We start from the raw sequence: 19,332 nt of genomic DNA, 5'->3' as shown, positions 1-19,332 counted from the left end.
CAGCCTGATAAAACAATAGGGTCTATAAAGGCAATGTATCTGAAAAAGGTTAGGATTTGAAAGGTAATTAATTAGCAACTATCATTAGAAGTTCTTTTTGTTTCTCTGCCCCACCTCCTACACGTCCCAAAGCAGGGGCTTGAAAAGAGCAGGTCTGGAAGGTGAAAGTGGCTGCTCAGGAGCTGGGATGCCTTGTCATGCAGGGTCTATCTACGGAGAAAGGAGTAACACATTTAAACATCATCGTCAAGCTGCATGCAATGTGGAGGAAGCAACAACAAAAAAGTGTGCCTCTAATCAGTTATACCTATCCCTACCCCAACACACAGGCTGAGAATGCATAATCCTGTCCATTTATGTCAAAACACCAAACAGGACATGAATCCCTGGGAACCAGTCCAAGTCAGAGCATTCAATTCAGGTTGAAAAAGCAAAGCCTCTATTCCCAGATCTGTCCCTTATTTGGGGCAGATTACTACTGTCACTGTCAATCAAAGGGATAAAGATATTAACATTCTCTGTGAGGTACTATGTGATCAGTTCATTGGAAGCATTTGTTTATATATCCTATATAAATATATGTATTTATAGATGTGTCATTTCTAACCACATTTAAAAAGAAAACCAGCATGGCATAAAACCAAATTTTGTTTCAGTTAAATGGCTGCTGTACAGGTAGTTTCCTTCTGACATTCTCAAAGCAAACATTCTCACATGCACACCATGAATGTGTATGGCAGAGTGCCACGGGAGGCCTCAATGGAATACTTCATTAAAAAACAAACAAACAGAAAACCGAAAGCACATTCCAAACTGAGCAAGCAACACTTCATGCAAATCATTTAAACTAAGGGGAGCCACAGAGTTTGCAACTTGACTGAAGGATTAAGACTGCATTTGACCAAGAACTTGGTGTACTACACAGTGAGTACCAACAAATTACAGGCTTGTGGGCTTCAGTGGAACGTGGGTGGGCATCTGCATTTCTGGTCATTTGAACAACCTGAATCTAGAGCAAGAAGACTTTAGGCTTCTTAGAAAAAACACTAAAATGTACAGGATTTTAAATAAATATCCTTCTCATGGAGTCATGTCACTAAATCACGTATCACTAAGATGCAGGATTCCCTCAGTTTCAAGAACAGGTCACACTTTTCTAACAAGTCCAGTGACTTCAGAGTGTATCAGATTCCTTAAGTGTGTCCACAGGGCCAACTGCTTCTTGGCAGAGCAAAACAACCCTGAGGAAAACAACTAAGCCCAGTTCTGCAGCAGCTTCACTGCTTCCAGCTGTACCTGAGCTCCTGCCTTTAAAGACAACCTGGCTGCAATTGGGTATCACATTCCCTGTGACTGACAGCATGGACTGGGTTTTCTTTCTTTCAGCTTGCTTCAGTGGGCCTTACAACAAGGCTAACAAGGATGCTCCTCTCTTTCCAGATGGTGGTATCTACTAAAAAAGCAGCTCATCTTCCACCTCATGTTCCCTGGAATAGAGTATCCATTCCACTCATGCTAGCAAAAACATTTGAGGAAGACTCAGTATTTAACAAAAAGTACCTTGGAATCATGAGTTACAGCAATTAATCTCACTTACTACAAGGCAGTGAGCAGCACAAATGTCTAGCAGGATTTCTGTTACTGAACAACTGCAAAACCATATAAGAATTACTGCCAGTTTTTGTTTTAAACACCTGACAGTGTATGATTCATTCCTGAACACTAACTACATTAAAAAAACATTCAAATAACAAACTCTCTCATTGAACTGAAATTGAACTTAAAGTGCTCTCACTGTATAAGGAAAAAGAGGTTTTAAAAAAGTGCAAGCTTGCAGAATATGAAGAGGATTTTGTGTCAGGAACTGACAGACATGCCTGATCAGAACCAGTATCCAACTGTATCAACTTTTTAATAATCATATAACAACAACAAATAGTACTTTGATCTAATTCTGAATACAGACAGAGAAATTTGAAAGCCTTTAGGAAAGAAATAAGATACTTTTTACTATGTTAAACTAAATCAACTATATGGTTTTTTTAAAAATGTGAATTAAATTGTCATGAGCTACGATGTAAATAATTTTCTGGAAGTGTTCCCATGTATCCCATTAAATGGAAAACCTGAAGCCAATTATGGGAGCTTTGACTGAAGCAAGAGAACTTAGGCATATGAAGCTCAAAAAGTAACACCTGTGAAGATTTAACTTTAAAATGCTCTGTGACCAGTCTACCAGGTTTCATAATTTTAAACATTTTTCAAAGTTAAAAAGTTAAAAATTGTTCAGCCTCTTTGTTTTATAGTCTCTAACACTCCTGATTTAGGCTGGCCAGAAGCTGCATGCCTACTTCACACAAGATAGCAAAAAAAAAAAAAAAAAAAAAGAACACTCAACACTGTTCTAAATCCTTCAGGACCAAGTACACACACTCTACATGAGTGCTGCTAAGGCTGAGAGGAGAAGCCACTCCATGGAATTTCACAGGCCCTGGAGTGAGGTGGGAGAGAAACAAGCTCCCATCACAATCAATGGAATCACAATCAACCCCACCTCCAGAGCATGGCTGCCAGGACTTCATTCAAATGCCTTTTCCTGAACACATGCTTGTTTTCCTCTAATATGGATGAATCCTTTTCTAAAAGTAACATTTTCTCCATTTGTGACATTCAAATTAAGCATACTTACAAATATTATCAGCTTTGCATGGGGTCACAAACAATGGGTGTGCTATGATCAAAATGCATGTATTTTATACTGTTATTTTCCACTGTGCTGCTAAATAAGATACCCAAGCATGTACTAAAATTTAGAAATTTTCTGTAGTAGTTCCTGCAGCATATCCATCGTCTTGCACAAATAGGCAAAAAACCCCGCAAAGCGTTCCACCCCACAAGATCTTGTAAAATGACTTTTCAAAGCCACTACAAAATGAAGTGTTCCCCTAGCCCCAATTCTACTAACACCTTATTTTAGTCAACACACACTGCAACACTGCACTACTTTTCACACAAACCCCACAAGCTAGAGCTATGAATGACCATACAGCTGCCTGCTCTGCAAGCTTGAACCCCTCCATGTTTCACCAATGCCTAACATGGAAGTAGCTGGGTTTTACAGCTACCAACCAAACTTCACCAGAAAGCAACTGAGGCAGACAACCATCAAGGACTACTCTGAGGCATCTAATAAAATCCCTGACAGATTTTTAAGTAGTTAAAGGGCAAAGAACAAAAACACCCATCCCAAATTTAAAAAAGGCATAGAACAGACCCCAAGAAATGGCCATGGTGCCTGACTCCACCCCAGTAAAACAACAGACACTGACAAAGCAATTGGTGCACAAATTTATCAGACTGTCTGTCCTTCACCCAAAAAAGAAAATATTTACATCTATATATAAAAACACACACATACATTAAAGCTAGAAGAGCACTCTGATTTTAGGAAAATTTGCCTATTCATCTGTTAAGAAAACCACCAACACACATACAAATAAATCAACACTACAGTATTTATTAATAATTCTTTGCTCATTCCTGAAAAGGAAGAAATTGAAAAAGAAAATAAATTATAAAAAAATAACTGTTTAGTCTACTTCTTTGATAAAACCTCAAGAATCTAGGATCTGCTCAAAGTTAAGGCAACAGCCACAAGCTACATCTTATCACTGAAATGTCTCCTAACCAGCAAAATCATCTAAGGAGTAACAGAAATTGGTCTTCTGCACAAGTCTCATCTGTATGATGAACTAAGTGTAGACATTTAATCCCTTGGCTAAGAATCTTCTGAATGTTCTTGTTACAGAAGTACCAGTTCAGCTTAATCCACTTACTGGATTTGGAGTGGAACACACTTGTACCCCAAGTACAGATGGAAATGTCACTGTACCCCTAGATGGAAATGATTCTCAATTCTGAAACAGCAATCCAAGGTCCAGGCACCTGGGCTTAGACTTCAGCTTGCTTCTTTGTCTAAATGTACAATTCTTTGGCTATTTGAAGATGCCTGGTCTTCCTGGTCTGAAGAATTCCAAGTCCAAGGAAACAAATCTCTTGCATTCACCAAAAGCCAAAAACCTGCCAATCCTCTGCCTAAACCCTCCAAGGTCAATCTGACATACAGACTACATCAAGAATATTACCGCGCCTGAGTGGGTGCGGCTGGTGATAGAGAGACGGTGAATCTTGTATCTTGATCAGAAGGCTGGATTTATTAAGATATTATATATAATACATTATGACTATACTAATAGAATATAGAGAGAGGTTTGCAGAGCTGCTAGCTAAGCTAAGAATAGATAGAAAAGAATCTATAACAAAGTTGTCTTCAAGACTCAGTCCCCTAGCTTGTACTGGTGATTGGCCCTTAATTATAAACATAGAAAATGAGCCAATCAAGGTGAATCCTATTGCATTCCACAGCAGCTGATAACAATTGTTTACCTTCCCTTCTGAGGCCTCTGCCTTCCAGAAGACACAGAAATCTGAAAGAAAGGATTTCTGTGGAAAAATGTCTGCGACACAAGAACACACAGAACTGGAGGTTCTTTATAAAACTCGAGCAATTCCCTGAGGATTGTTCACAGGAGAGCATCCAGGACAGGAAACAACATCCTGTGTGAGCCTGGCAGCACACTTACCCAGCAAACAGGAGGCTCAGATTGCACAGCCTCCTGCTGGAACAGAAAGAAATAAAAGACAGAAGGAGAAAACAAAACACAGATTGCCTCTTTTGCTGACCATCCGTGGGCTTAAAGGAAGGGGGAGAATGTCCAGAGTTCAGATGAAGCTCAGATGATTTCTGGAATTTGATTTATTGGGTAGCAAGAACTGTAGGCAGCAGCTCAGTAAAGTACACTTAGAGCAGACAGGAATCAGGAGAAACTCCACCTCTCTATCTACCCCCTCACGCTCCAGTCTTCCCTAACCAGGACTTCACATCCATAAATTCTCTTTATTTCCCTACCCTCAAAATCAGGGTGAACCCCCAGTGCACTCCCCTCCATTTCTGTAAGGTGATTAACAGAAACTGCATGTGGGTCGCACCTGAACAGCAGGGCAAGCACCTATGAAAAGAGACAGTAACGGGGTGTGAATGGCTGCTGGCATGAGCACTTCACCCAGTGCTTCCTATAAGCACTTCCACACAGAAAATAACTTCTATTCCAACATACCACCCACAAGCAGTTTCTTTGGTAACTGCCAAAATCTCTTCAGTTTACTTGCAGGGAGTCAACAGTCAAATGTTTTGAAAAAACTGTTGATCATTAGTGTGTGAAGTGCTGGGCACATTTTCAAGAAGCATTGCTATAAAAGCAGGGAATCATCAGATCTCTTCCAGTTATCTTCTGTTCTTTGGAAGCCAGGTAAAGTTGCCTTTACATAAATTCAGAAGTTTGGACAACTGATCCAGATGCATTTCACTAAACCTCTGAATCAGGCACAGACAGGAGTTTCAAAAACTGTCTCCTCACATACTCAATAAGATACAGAACACTCAACACAGCAGTTTAGATTAGGAACCCAATTTTTCTCAGTAAGGCTCCTAGACTGTAACCACTCCAGTAAAGCACCAGGTCAAACTCAGAGAGTCATAAAAATTCAATACAAAAATTAGGTTAGGAATAAGTATACTTTAAACTTAGGGCCTGCCTTATTCCAGGTAGAATTTCTGTTTCAGGCTATCCTTGCAGAGCTGCTGCCATCTGCAAATTATCACTTCCCTTCCAGCAATACTTTGGACCAACTAAGTCTGCATGTCTTCTGAACAAAGTGAAGTTGTTTAACAAAAGCTATTCATGTCAAGATTTCTAGTGTCTGGAAAAGCAGTGAAAAAGGCTACCACATCAATAAAAGGGCTCATTTGGGTAAATAAAGAATATAATGCTGAACACTATTTCTGAGGAGCAACTTCTCAGGTGCAGGATGACTGCCACACTAGGGAGTTACTCTAAAAATAGCAGGCCCTAGAGATCTATTATTTCTCTCCACTTTTAAATGTGAATTTAAATGGAAACTTTAGATGGGGATCACTGAATGGAATTCTAGCAACATTTCAGCTTTTTATTTGAATGTTGGGAAGCCCCCAAATGTGCATAAGTACTAGTCAACAGTTACATTTTTCCCTTAGTTTTTTTAGTAAAAAAAAATCAAGCATCTCCAGTTATTTAGTTTTGACACTGTAATAGCTACAAACTATACATAATAATGGCTGTGAAGTAGATTTCTTTAAAGTCTTTTAGGGCTTCTCTTAATGCTTCTTCAGTTTTATCAGCTTCACTAGAACAAGAAGCATTATTTATGATTACTCTAAGGCAAACAAACCTGTAATTATTGTGTGAGACCAAAACTAGAAATTAACTTTACTGTTCTCTATAAATGAGCCTTCTATGATACAAATTGCTTTTCACAATTTTGAGTTCCAGTGCAGCTAATAAGAAGCAGCAGCTTACATATGCAACTCAAAGTTCTTGCTCTTTAGGCAGCACTTTTCTTGAATCTTCCTATTTCTTATAAATCAGTTACTACTACGAGTCTAAGGGCAGACAGAATGTCATGAAATGTCCAGTCAAATAAATCACTTTTTTGCTACTAAAGAGAGCAAAATTTTCGTGTTTCCCCTCAACACAAACCAGGTGGTCCTGAGTGCTGCAGCACCACAACAGCAAAGCCCCTGAAATAATGCACTTTTATCACCTCTGCATTGCCCACCGGGAACCCCCCAGAGGGAAGCCCCAGACAAGTAAACTCTGATTAGCTCATCCCTGATGTAGCTTGGCAACCAGAAGAACATAAAATTTGCTCTCTATTATTGATGAGGAGCTATTACCAAGATTATCCACATCTCCATTCCCTCTATATGTGCACCTGACTGACATATCACTATCAAGTCAGGAGATTTCAATTGCACTTCTTTCAATTAAATTAATTGGTATTGAATGAGGATTTGACAAGACACAGTTTAAAAAGTTACTGTTGTAACACACAAATAGGTGGGACAAAATGCACGTGTATGTGCACACACTACTGAGAGAGATTTCTGCAGAACAGAGAGGTTCAGCAGACACAAAAAAACAGCATTAAATTGAAATTTATGCCATGCTGTTATGTCATCCCTGATCTCTAAACTAAGTTCTATTTTGATGTCCTCTGTAAGAATGGCTGATAGCTGTAAACCACTTCTCATTTTCTTCTTTCACCTTTCATTTGTATTTCTTTCACATCATTTCAGGGTGTTCATTATACTCCACAATCTTACTATAATTATTTAACAGATCAGTATAGAGCTAAAAGGCACTAAAAAGGCTTTCAGACATTCTATTCTAGCTTTTAGGCAGGATTATCTTCTTTGCTCTTGTATTTATCTCTGTATTTTTAACTGGACCCCAGTGTTTTTTCAGGACTTTTAGTTGCTACTGACACATTTTACCCCCAAGTGAGTTACTGCTCCAGCCTTCCTGGTGTAGCTGTCTGCACTTGCACCAAACCTGACTTTCACTGCAGCACACCTCCTTTCTAAACAAGCTTTGAAGAACAGCCTCAGAAGAGGCATGAACCACATACAGTGCTAAATTTTAAGCCTCCATGCCCTGCATTACTCCTGATTTCTCACCTTATCCCTCTATTATTGAAGTAGGCAATTATTGTAAACGGGGCTGTCTTTGTGCATGCATCAGACAGAACTCCAAGCTCCTAGAGGAAGCTGAATAGCTCATTTCTACTTGGTGCCAGCAGTAAAGCCTAAGCATTTGTAAAGTGAAAAGAAGTAGCATCTGACTGACTTGCATGCACTAGTTTTCAAAGAATCATTTACTGGGAGCCATTTGAAGTCAAGCAATAAAACATGCCTTTTTTCTAAGCCTTGAAGCACAATGATGTCAAAACTGACAGTCTCCCATCTACCTCAACTACCTATCTACCACTTTTTGAAGTCTTCAATTAATTAGATTTTTTAAAGCAAAACGGCAACTTTATTTAATCTATTTTCTAGTGCATTTGAAAATAACAAAACATACAGAAAGACTGGAAGAAAATCCCTCCCTGCTTACACTGTGGCTGTAAGGTTCTGTGGCTGACCACACTTCTCACCTAGTGGAATTTTAGCACTGCAGAGTCCAAACATTTGACTGTTTCAGGATACATTGCTTTTCAGATCTGGTGAATGCTTTATGCCTCCCACTTCCTTCTTCAGGACATTAAGTAAAGTTCTAGAGCTATCCAAAATCTTCATGTAAGCAGCTTCAGTTTCAGCAAGTATTTTATCAAGCTCATTCCGTGAAGCCACTTTTTGGGCCAGGTTTTCACATACACACTCCAGCTGTTCACCGAGGACTTGGATTTCATGCTGGAGCTTATTCTTTTCCTCTTCTGCTTGCTGGATTTGTTTGTTCAGTTCTTCTTTCTGCATACATAAATCTTCAATGCATTTCACTAGTTCATTATTGTAACCCTGAAGAACAGCTCCCTGCTGAGTCATCCTGCACTCACTCCCTCAAGTCCCTTTTCAGCAACGGCCTCCTGCACTCAAATGAAAGGAAAACAAACAAACAAAGAAACAGAAAAACAATTTGTAAGATGTTGCAATGAATAATGCTTCATTAGCATATACGGAGCCACGGGACAAGGTGCTCTATTTAAGGTTAACATGCCCATTCCCAGATGTGCCACATCTCTTCCCTTTTCAGGAGGGGAACAGGAGAAAACTTGGCAAATGCTCTTAAACCTTTACTGAAAGCTGCTGGTCCCTATGACACTGTCATGGCAAGAGTATCAAAGTATTTATGATATTTATTTATAATACCTTTATACAATCCTGACTATAGGATGCTTTGTACCACAAACTTCGAGGGCCTGGTCAGAAATAAGCAAAAATTACAGAATCACGGAATGGTGAGGGTTGGAAGGGCCTTCTGGAGACCATCCAGTCCAACTCCCTGGCAAGACAGGGTCACCTGGAGCATCCAAGTGGGTTTTGAACGTCTCCGCAGAGGGAGACTCCACGCCTTTCCTGGGCAGCCTAATTCAACACGAGAAGTCCTTTCTCACTGCGAGGTGAAACTTCTAGCGTTTTAGTTTATGGCCCTCGCTCCTCGTCCTTTCACCGGGCACCACCCCGAAGCAGCAGGCACTGACAACGCCAGGGAATCTCCCCGACACGGCGAGCACCCGGAGCTTCCAAACACTGGGTGACGCGGATCGGGGTGCCGGGCCCACGGGCGGGTGCCGGGCCCACGGGCGGGTGCCGCCACCCACACCCACACCCGCACGGACACAGCGGGGCCGAGGCCCGACCCGCGCGGCCGCCGTCGCAGGGACATTTTAACACCCTCCTCGCCGCGGAGCGCGGTCCCGCGGAACACGCGCCGCGCACAAAATGGCTCCTGTCTGCACATCGAGAGCCCGGGCGGAAGGGGAGGAGGGGGTAGGTAAGAGGAGATCGTCCCATTCCTAGCTCCCCCCCGCAATTCCCCCCGTTGCCCCCACCTGCCTGGCAGGATCGCGATTCCTCCCCACCGAGGGAGCGGCTCTGCCAGCGAGGCCGCGCTGCCCTCGGCTAATCGGCCCCGTGCGCCCGCCAACGATCGCGCCGGCCCGTGAGGGGTCACGGAAATACCCGAGCGCTTCCGAACGTGGCGCCGCCCTGACGGCCGCGCGGAAACGTCTCTCCGGAAAAACGCGATGTTTTCCGAAGACAGGTAGCGCTCGCAAGAGTGGGCCGAGGCGGGAGGGGCAGGGAGGGCCGAGCGTTACGGAAGGAGCCGATGTTTTCCGAAGGGAGGGACTGAAGGGCGTCGTGCTCGGCGGAGGCAGCCGATGTTTGCCGAAGGGAGGGACTGAGGGGCGTCGGGCTCGGCGGACGCAGCCGATGTTTACCGAAGGCAGAGTCGCCCGAGAGCAAAGGGGACAGAGGGGACGGAGCGCGTCGGAAAGAGCCGGAAAGAGCCGACGTTGACCGAGCGCGGCGTCGCCCGAGTTCCCCGGATGTAGTTGGAGCGGCGGCGGCGGGCGCGGCGGGGGGAGGCGGTGGCCGAGTCGGTGCTCCCGGTGTGTCTCAGCGCGCGCGGGGCCGAGCTGCCAGCGTCTCCCCTCTCGAGGCGATGGGCCCGTGAGCGCCGCTCCAGCCGAGCTGCCCGAGCCGCCCCCTTCCCCCGCCCCTGCCCCCGGAGCGCTGCCGCCCCCGCCTCCCCCCTCGGCGCCTGTGGCCCGGCCGCGGCCGTGCCCTCCTGGTCCCCTCACCCTCACACACACAGGCCGGGCATTGATGGTAATGTATGCGAGGAAACAGCAGAGACTCAGTGATGGGTAAATTCACCCCCCGGCCCCGCGGGGCCGCCCCCCCCACCCCCTCCGCCATGTTCGGCCCGGCCGCGGGGCCGGTAACGGGCGCTCGCTAACGCCTCTCTGTCTTTCTCTCGCTTTCTCCTCAGCTGTCACGACCGCAGGGGGGACTCGCAGCCCTACCAGGTACCGCCGGGCCGGGAGGAGGAGCAGGGGAGGCGGGGGGGTGCTACTTCAGCAGAGGCTCCGGCGGCCACTGCAGGCCGCGGTGCCGCGGCCGGCCCGGTCCGGCCCCTGGCGGCGCTCTGGGCCCGGGGCCGCGGGGCGGAGAGGCGGCGGCGGCCCTGGCGCGGGGAACGGGGCCCCGGTGCTCGGCGGAGGCCTGCGGAGCCGGGGCGAACAGGAGCGGCCTAGTGCGACCCGTGCGGGCCTCGGGCCTGGGAGTCGGGGAGGGTGCGAAGGGCGGGAGGGGGAGCCGGGGTCTGCTGCGGTGGAGTGGAGATCCAGGAGAGGTGAATGTTTTTCTTCTAAAAACAAAAGGAGTCTTACTCTTCCACCCCCCTCCCCCCCAGCCCCCTCCCCCAACCCCTCCCCAAAGCCCTTTCTTCTCCCCAAAACTACTGCTGGGGGCTGTAATCTGAGCAGGGCACGGGTTTAGACCCTGACCAACTTGGGGTTGCAAGTGAGGCTTCATTTCTGCAGTTGCCAGCTGCTGGGCATGTTCAGAAACCATCAAATCCTTGACTTACCGACAATAGCCTCAATTCCTGTAAGGTGCACACTGCGCTTTGCTGTGTGTAATGAAGAAACCCAATTGTCGAGTTTTCAGTCTGTGGAAAGACATATGTTGTGATATTGATCTCTGTAGGCCCTGAATTGAACTGTTTTAATGCATTTCTGTGTATTTCAATCACTGGAGTGCAGTACGGCAGTCCAAGGCAGCTGTCAGTGACAGTTCACATAAATGTAAACATTTGCCACTCAGGAGTTCACAGAACCAAGCAGGTTAGAATGAGGCAGAGCATGTAATTTTTGGTAAAGACTTTAGAATGAGTTATTACATGTTTTGGCCCTCTAGAATTATTTTTTTTAATTACACGTGTTACAGGGGTGTTAGTACTGAAGAAAACATCACAGAAATTCAAGGTAATGGTGAAACTGAGTGGTCTTGACTAGAGTATAGAGGGCATATTCAAAGTCTACACTGATTCAGTGTAACTGTAGGTTTGTTTTCCTAATAACAAGTGGAGACTAGTTCTTCTCCCAAAAGTGTGGAAGAACTGGCCCATTTACTGCTGAAAGTGTGTAGTCCATCAGTGAAAAGATAGAGAAACTAGGTTCTCCTTAACAAAAAGTGTTGCATTGGATGTAACAGTGGGAGAAATTATTTTAAGTTCTAATTACAGAACTTGTTGCTTTAATGTAGGTAATTAAAATTAAGGAGACTAATGCTGATTTTTTTTTTAATAGGAAATGAAAATTAATTAAGCTTTAAAAGTACTTTTGGAAGAGAAGAAAAAAACCCAAAATTTCATATCTAATGTCAGTGCCTGTTTTGTTGTGATGTGTTTCAGGCTCTTAAGTACTCATCCAAGAGTCACCCCAGTGGTGGTGATCACCGTCATGACAAGATGCGCGACACCACAGACCCCTCACCACCAAACAAAATGCTGCGGCGCTCGGACAGCCCTGAAAACAAATACGGTGACAGCACAGGGCACAGTAAAGCAAAAAGTGTGCATACTCACAGAGTTAGAGAGAGGGATGGTGGTAAGTTATCTTAACAAACTTTTACTTAAGCAATCACTGATTTCTCATTAAAATTAGCCAGTATCACTCAGGTGATGTCTTATACTAAATGTGCTTTGTACTCAGCAAGGGTGACTGCAGTGAACCCAAAATGGGAATTTATTTGGCAGCAATCATTGAGGCATTGTAACACCTCTTAATTTCCTGATTTTACAGATATGGTAGTTTTCCTTACAGCCCCAAAGATTAAATAAACCTTTTTTTTTATTATTTAACTAGTATGTCTCATTTATTTAGACATACTGCAACGTTTGATAACATTAAATAGTTTTCTGAATTTTTCATTAGCGATAAATGTTTGCCGTTTTGCATTCTTTTTAATAACTTTGTGTATTATGGTGCTGTACTGTGTAGGTACATGCTCCATAGACTAAATCCCATAGAAATGAAAAAAATCTTCTTTGTATTTAGCTACTATGTATAACTCTTGTTAGATGATCAAGGGTAGCACATACTAGAGCCTTTCTTGACAGGAGCTTGAAGAATTGTGTTCACAGTCAAGTCAGCCTCCTGTGTTTTTGCAGGTTTATAAACAGTAGTAATATCCCCAGTATTTTAACTGATCTTATTTTGTATCCCTGCTTCCTAGGAAAAGACTAGGATTTTCCAGGTAATAAACAGTGTTAGGTAACAAACAGCCAAAGTTTAGAAAATTGCAGTTGCTGTCCGAAATTGGAAAAATTCTTTTGTTTTGTTGATTGGTCTTTGTGTCAAGGTACAAGGTGAAGTATTCAAGTACAGAATTTGGAGCTTCTTTGTTCTGTATAAAGCTAACAAATTCTGATGTACATACACATTTATTGCTGCACTACTTTTACTTGATATAATAGTAAAAACTTGATATTACAGTAAAATAAAGGAAATAGCTTTCAAGTACCTTTTTAGGACATACTAGTTTAACACTACAAATGTGTTCATAGGTACCCAATTATTCTTATAAATCCTATTTGTTTTTCCTTCTTTGACTTAATGCTGAGGCTCTGTAGACCACTGTTAATGTCATGGAAGTGTGTAGATGCATTATAAGAGCATGCCTCTTTTGTTAATACACTGATTTTCATTGTACCTGATAATAATTGAAAGTGTAGTAATCTCAGAATTAAATCCATGTGCAATGCCCATATGCTGCTATTCTGTGCTACTTTACAGGATACAGAGGTGTCCTCTTTTATTTTCTGTTCACCTGTCCAAAAATTAGTCCCACATTCTCTTGCAATTCTACTTAGTTTTGCTACAGTCAGTATTTTTTTCTGCTTGAACAGAGCTGCATTTAGTGGAATCATGCATATATGAAAACATCTGGAGGATGAGGCTCTATATGGGGAGTGCTTCTGCTTATTTGTGTGTTGGAAGTGTGGCAAGATAGGAGAGATATTCTGAAGTCCAGATGGATTTAATACCTGGGGCATGGTCTGAAGCATGTATGCATGCAGTCAGGATGAAGGAAAGATGAATTGTTTGTAGTTTTGTGAATGAAAGGAAAACCATCCCCCTGTACCTTCTCCTAGTTGTTAAGACAGTGGAAAGTTTCATTTATTCTGATCTGAAAGCAAGTGTTTTCACATCATGTGTTAACAGACTGGAAGAAGGAAGTAGTCTTCAACAGTCTAAGGGAAATTACTAATTTTAAAAGTTTAACATTTGTACTGTTTAATGTAAATAAGTGATTTTTTTTGTGTGTGTCTTTAGTAAGGTTAGTTTGGCCACAGTTTCACCTCTGTAAAATGTAGTCAAAACAACCAAAATTATGTTAAATCCTGTGTACTGTATGTAGTAAACCAAAGCTGAGCAGATGTGGGCAGAAGGGTATTAATTTTTCTTTGATATACTGAATATTTCTGTCAGTATAAATTGAAGGTAGGTGTTAAAATATAGGTGAAATGCTGTAGTGTAATGAGCATTTGCATATTACTAATAGGCAAAAAACATAATAAAATATTTTACCATTTTCTGTATTGAATTACTCTGAAGGGTTGCTATTGCTGTAGTATTCCCTTAGTTTTCCAATTAGAGACATACAGTGGAAAAAAGAAAAACATTACAAAAGTGCTAACGTTTTTCATCTAAGCCTTTACAGGACTGAGAACTACTAATTTGCTATGATACTACTGTAAATGCCTGTCTTGTTCTCTTTTTGCATTCTTCATGGAGGAAGGAAGAAGCTGAGTGGTTTTTATTTTTTGTAATTGCTGTGCATTATTTTAAAATTGGTGCTGCTCAGTGTGAAACTAATACAGGTGTTACTGCCTTCCTGTGATCTAGCTGAACTTAGCAAATCTCATTGAAACATCTCTAGAATTTATTTTCCTAAACTGAATTAAAGTCCCATACAAACAATATCTTCTTCTCTCACACCTTAGGAAACAAAATACGACATAAATTTAGAATATTACTATTGAACATAAAGCCAATTTAACTTGATCTCTCCCTCTCAACTCAGTGTTTGGAAAGAACTCCTATACATCTCTTAGTAATTTTAGCTCTGAAGAGAAACAGGAAGATTCAGTGGTGTAGCACACTGATTCAGTCATGACTGGTTCATGTTTTTGTGGTAAATGCAGAATGTCATTTAAATGTCATTTCAAGATTTAAGTGTATGCATTTAAAATATAAGCAGGAATTGACTGAAAATTAATTACTCAAAAATGGTAGAACCACCTGCTATTAATATCTTTAGCATGTGTATAAAGGTATTTTTTGTAACAGCTTATTTTTGTAATATTCATGGCAGAATCTTCTGTAGAATTGTAATCCACGGGGAGAAATTCAATTAAGGTTTTACAACGTGTTATGGGTAAGCCCTCCATACTGATCCAGTGCAAACAAAGCATTTTCAGAACTGCTTACTGCATGGTTTCTGTGGAAAGGGACTGTGTACAGAGACACTCGTTCTCTGGAGAGAGACCTCCAAGTTTACCTTGGACTCAACACCGTGGTGTAATTGCAAGTTTTTGTCACATTCCTGGTTTCCTAAGAGCACTTGTACATGCAGCATATCAAAAAAGTGCCTTAACTTTGGTCTTGCTTTCAGGTCCCTGTGCATGGGGGCATTGTCTCTGTATGCAAGTGTTCAAAACATAATGAACAGCTTCCCTCCCTCAGTGCATCTCTTATTTATAGGTCAGCTGCTATAGGCAAGTGTGGGGTTTGAAGAGATTAGGGGGTCTTATGAGACCAGCTCAAGTGTGAAGTTTCTTAACAGTAACAAATAGGGACTTAGAGCCAGCATTGTTTATGGGGAATAGAACTATGAAGGGCCTTGTACATGTGGAAAAATGTTTCCATTAAAGAAAAAGGGAAATACAAAGATTTGAGGACTCTGATGCTTGAGGATGGAAGGCTGTTGTAGGTCTTTTAAAATGCATGAATGATGAGATACTGGTGTCCAGGAAAGAAAATAAAGAGGCCAGATAAGTAGGGTAACTTTGGGAATAATGAGAGGGAGATACATAACTATAAATAGATACAATTTAAAAGTAAAAATGCTGGATGCAACCCTTGTTATAAAAAGGGCAGAGGGTGTTTCTGCTTAACTGTATGGAGCAGAATGACCCACAGTAAGATACTCAGTAGAACTCTATACAAACAAGGTTTGTTCACTTGAGCCACCTGTACTCAGTTGTTTTTACTGTGAAGAAAATACTGCATGTTTCACTACATTTGCATTTAAGAGACTCTGAAACTTTGCTTCATACCATGGTCTTACTGAATTGCTTAAAATGACAACTGAAGAGTGTAAATGTACGTAGCATAAAATCTGCTGAATTGTGTGCTGTTGTGCAGTGCAGGCTCTTTTAATGAAATTTGACTGTAGCTTGTGGAATTTAAATTCCAAAGTATAATTGAAGCATTGTGACTGTTTCTTTTGCACGTGAGTTGTTTTTTTTTTTAATTGGCAATTAAGATCATTTGTCAGTGAGCGCTGTTACTGACTAATACAGTTCTAAGATTAAAAATCTTACTGCTATTAGAGGCTGAATGAAATATTTTAAACAATGAGTTCCTATTTTTATCAAAGTGGTGGTGGGAGCTTCTGTCATTCTTTGTTGACTTGCTTTGTTTCCACTGGTTGCTGAAGGAGTTCAGAGTCCTCATAGCAAGGGGATAGCAAACAGCCCTGAACTGAGAGCTGTGTTAGGTTCCTGTGTTGGCAGCCCTGGCAGCAAATGGGAACTGCTGATTAAATTAGTGTGAGCATTGGCCAGGGAAACAAACAATGAATGGGGTGTTAGGGCAGCCACAAGAGAATGGAAGATGCTCGGGCCATGGGCTTTGTAGAGAGGAAATTGCAGGGTGGATGGAAAGAGGCAAGTCTGAGAGTGATGGAACACAGTGAAGGGTTCAGGGGGAAGCTGGAGTGGATTCCATCTATGTAGTTACTATTAACTGCTGTTACTCATTACTATGAAAACCATTTTTTCATGATAAGTGTATGGTCAAAGCTGGGATGAGAAAAGTCTGATCACAAAGGAGAGTGAGTTCTTCATGAAACTGCTTTGAATATCCCCTAATATCCAAGTGTAGATTTAGTGATTCACTTCACTGTTCCTTGAATGTTGGCTTTAAAGGAGGAATGGGTTGGCTGGTTTGTTTTTTAAGAAAAATAGAATTGCTTCGAGGACCATTCACCTTTTAGAAGTTTTTCTTTGGGTTAAAAAAAATAAATTGGAAGAGTAAGTTTCTCTTTTCTGATATTTATAAAAGCTTTCTTTTAATTTTTATTAGTTCTACTGCCTTCAGAATGGGTTTTAATTTTAAATTTGCTTTCAAATTTAGAACTTTTAGATAGAAAGTAGCTTTCCATTTACTCAGTGGATTTGATAATACTTCTGAGGTGAGTTTTTGTGGGATCAGATGTATAAACAACAGATGTGTTACTCTGTTGTGAGGATCTCTAGTAGAAAAGAAATTGAAAAATATGTGCTCATAGAATCACAGTCAAAGATCTGACTTGTGTTTATACTTTTTAAATCTAGAGGCTTAGAATGTTAATATTGAAAATTGCTTTTGAAAAGTACCTGCAAAGCTTGCTTTTAACTAGCATAGAATGGAAGATGAACCCCCCTAATTTTATATTATTGATGTTAGGTAAGAATTGTGATATTAATATGATGGTATTAAATGCTAAGTCTTTATTCATGTGGGTGGATGGAATCCTCTGTTTCTCTTAATGAAGTTCAAGTATCTGGTGTAGGTTGCTAGAGTAAAGATGTATTAGTGTGAGACTTGATCTGAAATGGAGGCTCCATCAAATGTTAATAAGCAGAGCTATTTGTTTGTTACCTGTTGATGCAGCTGCTTCCCAACCTCTTGCTATTAGGACTTTGGGAATTTTCACTTACTGTTTTTACTTTCTTTTATATGTGAGAGTATAGAATTCAGATGTGTAAATAGCTCCTCTGAAGGTTTCCATTTATCATTGTTCTGTTTAAGCAAATATATCTCTTAGTTTTTAGAATTCATTGGACTGTAAATGTATTATGTTTAAGTCAGTCTGCCTGCTAGACCTGGCAAGCTTTTGTACATAAGCAGATTTTATGTTTTGGAAAAGAGAAGATAACTGACAATATACAGGATTTGGTGAATTTGGGTGGTTTTGGTATGTGAGCTAGTCAGAAGGGAATGATTTTTACTTAGCATCATGCTTTAATATATGCTTCTTCCCTCTGACCTTATAGAAATGGAATGTACAGTTTGCTAAACTACTACTTTTGGGTTGCTTTTCTGAAGATGAAAAGAAGTCATGAAAACTTTTCATTTCTGATGAGCTGCCTGCTACTTACTAGGCCATAGTAAAGATACCAGTTTGTAAATTGTGTAGCATTTTGCTCTGCATTCCCCAATGGCCCCTGATTAGAATTGTTCCTTAACCATGTTTTGGGACATGGCTGCTTTCTAAGAGAAACACTGTTTATTGACAGCTTAAATTTGTTTTCCTGGCCATTTCTACCTATTCAGTGTGAAGTGTCCAGTAAGGCAAGTATCACTGAAGCTGTGCAGAACTTGGAAGAGAGTGCTCTGCCTCTGCTTTGGCTGAGAGGGGAGGTGATGCTGTAATAACTTCTCTGTGAATAATAGTGATTTAATGGCACCCAACTTAGAGTGGTAACTGCATTTGTTTACAAAGTCAGGCTTTTATGCAATTTCATGGGTATTTTCAGGGAAAACCCTCTTGCTATACAGAGAGATCATTCCCTGTGTAGCTCTTCAGTAAGGATTCTCTCCCTTTTTCTCCCTATTTTCAAGCTTGTGAAGCAAGCTGCGTGTTCTAAGGCACAAATTGTACTGCCTGCTACCTGGAAGTGACTGATGGAATACTGCTCAAGGATAATGACAGAGTGGGTCAGATTGGAAGGGGCCACAGGGGTCCAAACTCCCTGCTCAAGCAGGGTCATCCTAGAACACATGGCACAGGATTGTGTCCAGGTGGTTCTTGAATCTCTCCTGGGAGGGAGACTCCACAACCACCCTGGGCAACCATCTCCAGTGCTTGGTCACTCAGGCAGTAAAGAAGTTCTTCCTCATATTCAGGTGGAACTTCCTGCACCACAGTTTGTGCCCATTGCTTCTTGACCTGTTGTTTGACACTGCTGAGAAGAGCTGGGATCCATCCTCTGACACCCTCTATTCAGATACTTGTAGGCAGTGATGAGGGTCCCCCTTGGTGTGTCCAGTTGAAAAGTCTGTTCTTCAGGTCACTGAAAAGGGAGATAATTTTTGAGCAGATGACTGACTCTTTTTACCAGGTTGAAATTAATGAAAAATAAGGCCTAGAGACCTGTGATTAGGCTCTGTAGTACTTTGGAATAATCACCTGTTCCTTAATGTGGCTGTTGTTACAAAGGAGAGATGCAAAGGAACAGTCTGTCAGAGTTTCTGTTGCCATGTTAAAACATAACTTGTTTTGTTTCTACAGCTGAGGTATGATAAAAAAATTATAATACCCTCCTTTTGTCATCACTCAAAAAAAAGATGTAAAACAGCTTTGAAGTGCTTCATGGCAAGGAAAAGGCAGCCAGAAATATGAACAGTGTGCTAAATGAGCTAAAATCCTTGTCTTTGAGGGGCAGCAGGAATCTTCAAAACTTCTTTTTTTGGTATAAACTTTTATCATTACTTTTCTGATACCTGTCAATATGATTTCTGTGACCTGCTACGTGTATTTACTAATGTCAGGCTTTCTGAAAATACTTTTACGAAGCAGATTTGTATTTCACAGAGTAGTTCCTCTGCAGTGGTTTC

The 19,332-nt window shown here is 41.6% G+C and overlaps 2 protein-coding genes across 3 annotated transcripts in view; one reads left to right on the top strand and one right to left on the bottom strand.

The window, feature by feature from the left end:
- Nucleotides 1-2,669: 2,669 nt before the first annotated feature.
- LOC131081453 (microtubule nucleation factor SSNA1-like) lies at nucleotides 2,670-9,640 on the bottom strand. 2 transcript variants are annotated; one of them, XM_058020604.1, is made up of 2 exons: nucleotides 9,491-9,640; nucleotides 2,670-8,520 (listed from the first exon to the last, which is right to left on the bottom strand). In XM_058020604.1, the coding sequence occupies exon 2, from the start codon at nucleotides 8,477-8,479 to the stop codon at nucleotides 8,135-8,137; it is 345 nt and encodes a 114-aa protein (XP_057876587.1). In that variant the 5' UTR covers nucleotides 8,480-8,520; nucleotides 9,491-9,640; the 3' UTR covers nucleotides 2,670-8,134. The 2 variants fall into 2 exon arrangements, with proteins under 2 accessions (XP_057876587.1, XP_057876579.1); XM_058020596.1 differs by having other exon boundaries at nucleotides 9,487-9,635.
- Nucleotides 9,641-10,170: 530 nt separating this feature from the next.
- WAC (WW domain containing adaptor with coiled-coil) overlaps nucleotides 10,171-19,332 on the top strand; it is a 52,803-nt gene continuing 43,641 nt past the window's right edge. The window contains exons 1-3 of the mRNA XM_058020585.1: nucleotides 10,171-10,305; nucleotides 10,431-10,467; nucleotides 11,856-12,051. Coding sequence (XP_057876568.1) covers nucleotides 10,265-10,305; nucleotides 10,431-10,467; nucleotides 11,856-12,051 — 274 coding nt within the window. The 5' untranslated portion in view covers nucleotides 10,171-10,264. The remainder of the gene's footprint in view (nucleotides 10,306-10,430; nucleotides 10,468-11,855; nucleotides 12,052-19,332) is intronic.

The sequence above is a fragment of the Melospiza georgiana genome, chromosome 1 (assembly GCF_028018845.1).
Source record: "Melospiza georgiana isolate bMelGeo1 chromosome 1, bMelGeo1.pri, whole genome shotgun sequence".
Classification (NCBI taxonomy): Eukaryota; Metazoa; Chordata; class Aves; order Passeriformes; family Passerellidae; genus Melospiza; species Melospiza georgiana.
The sequence above is the reverse complement of the archived record's forward strand: the minus strand, read 5'-3'. Positions and strand labels throughout refer to the sequence as shown.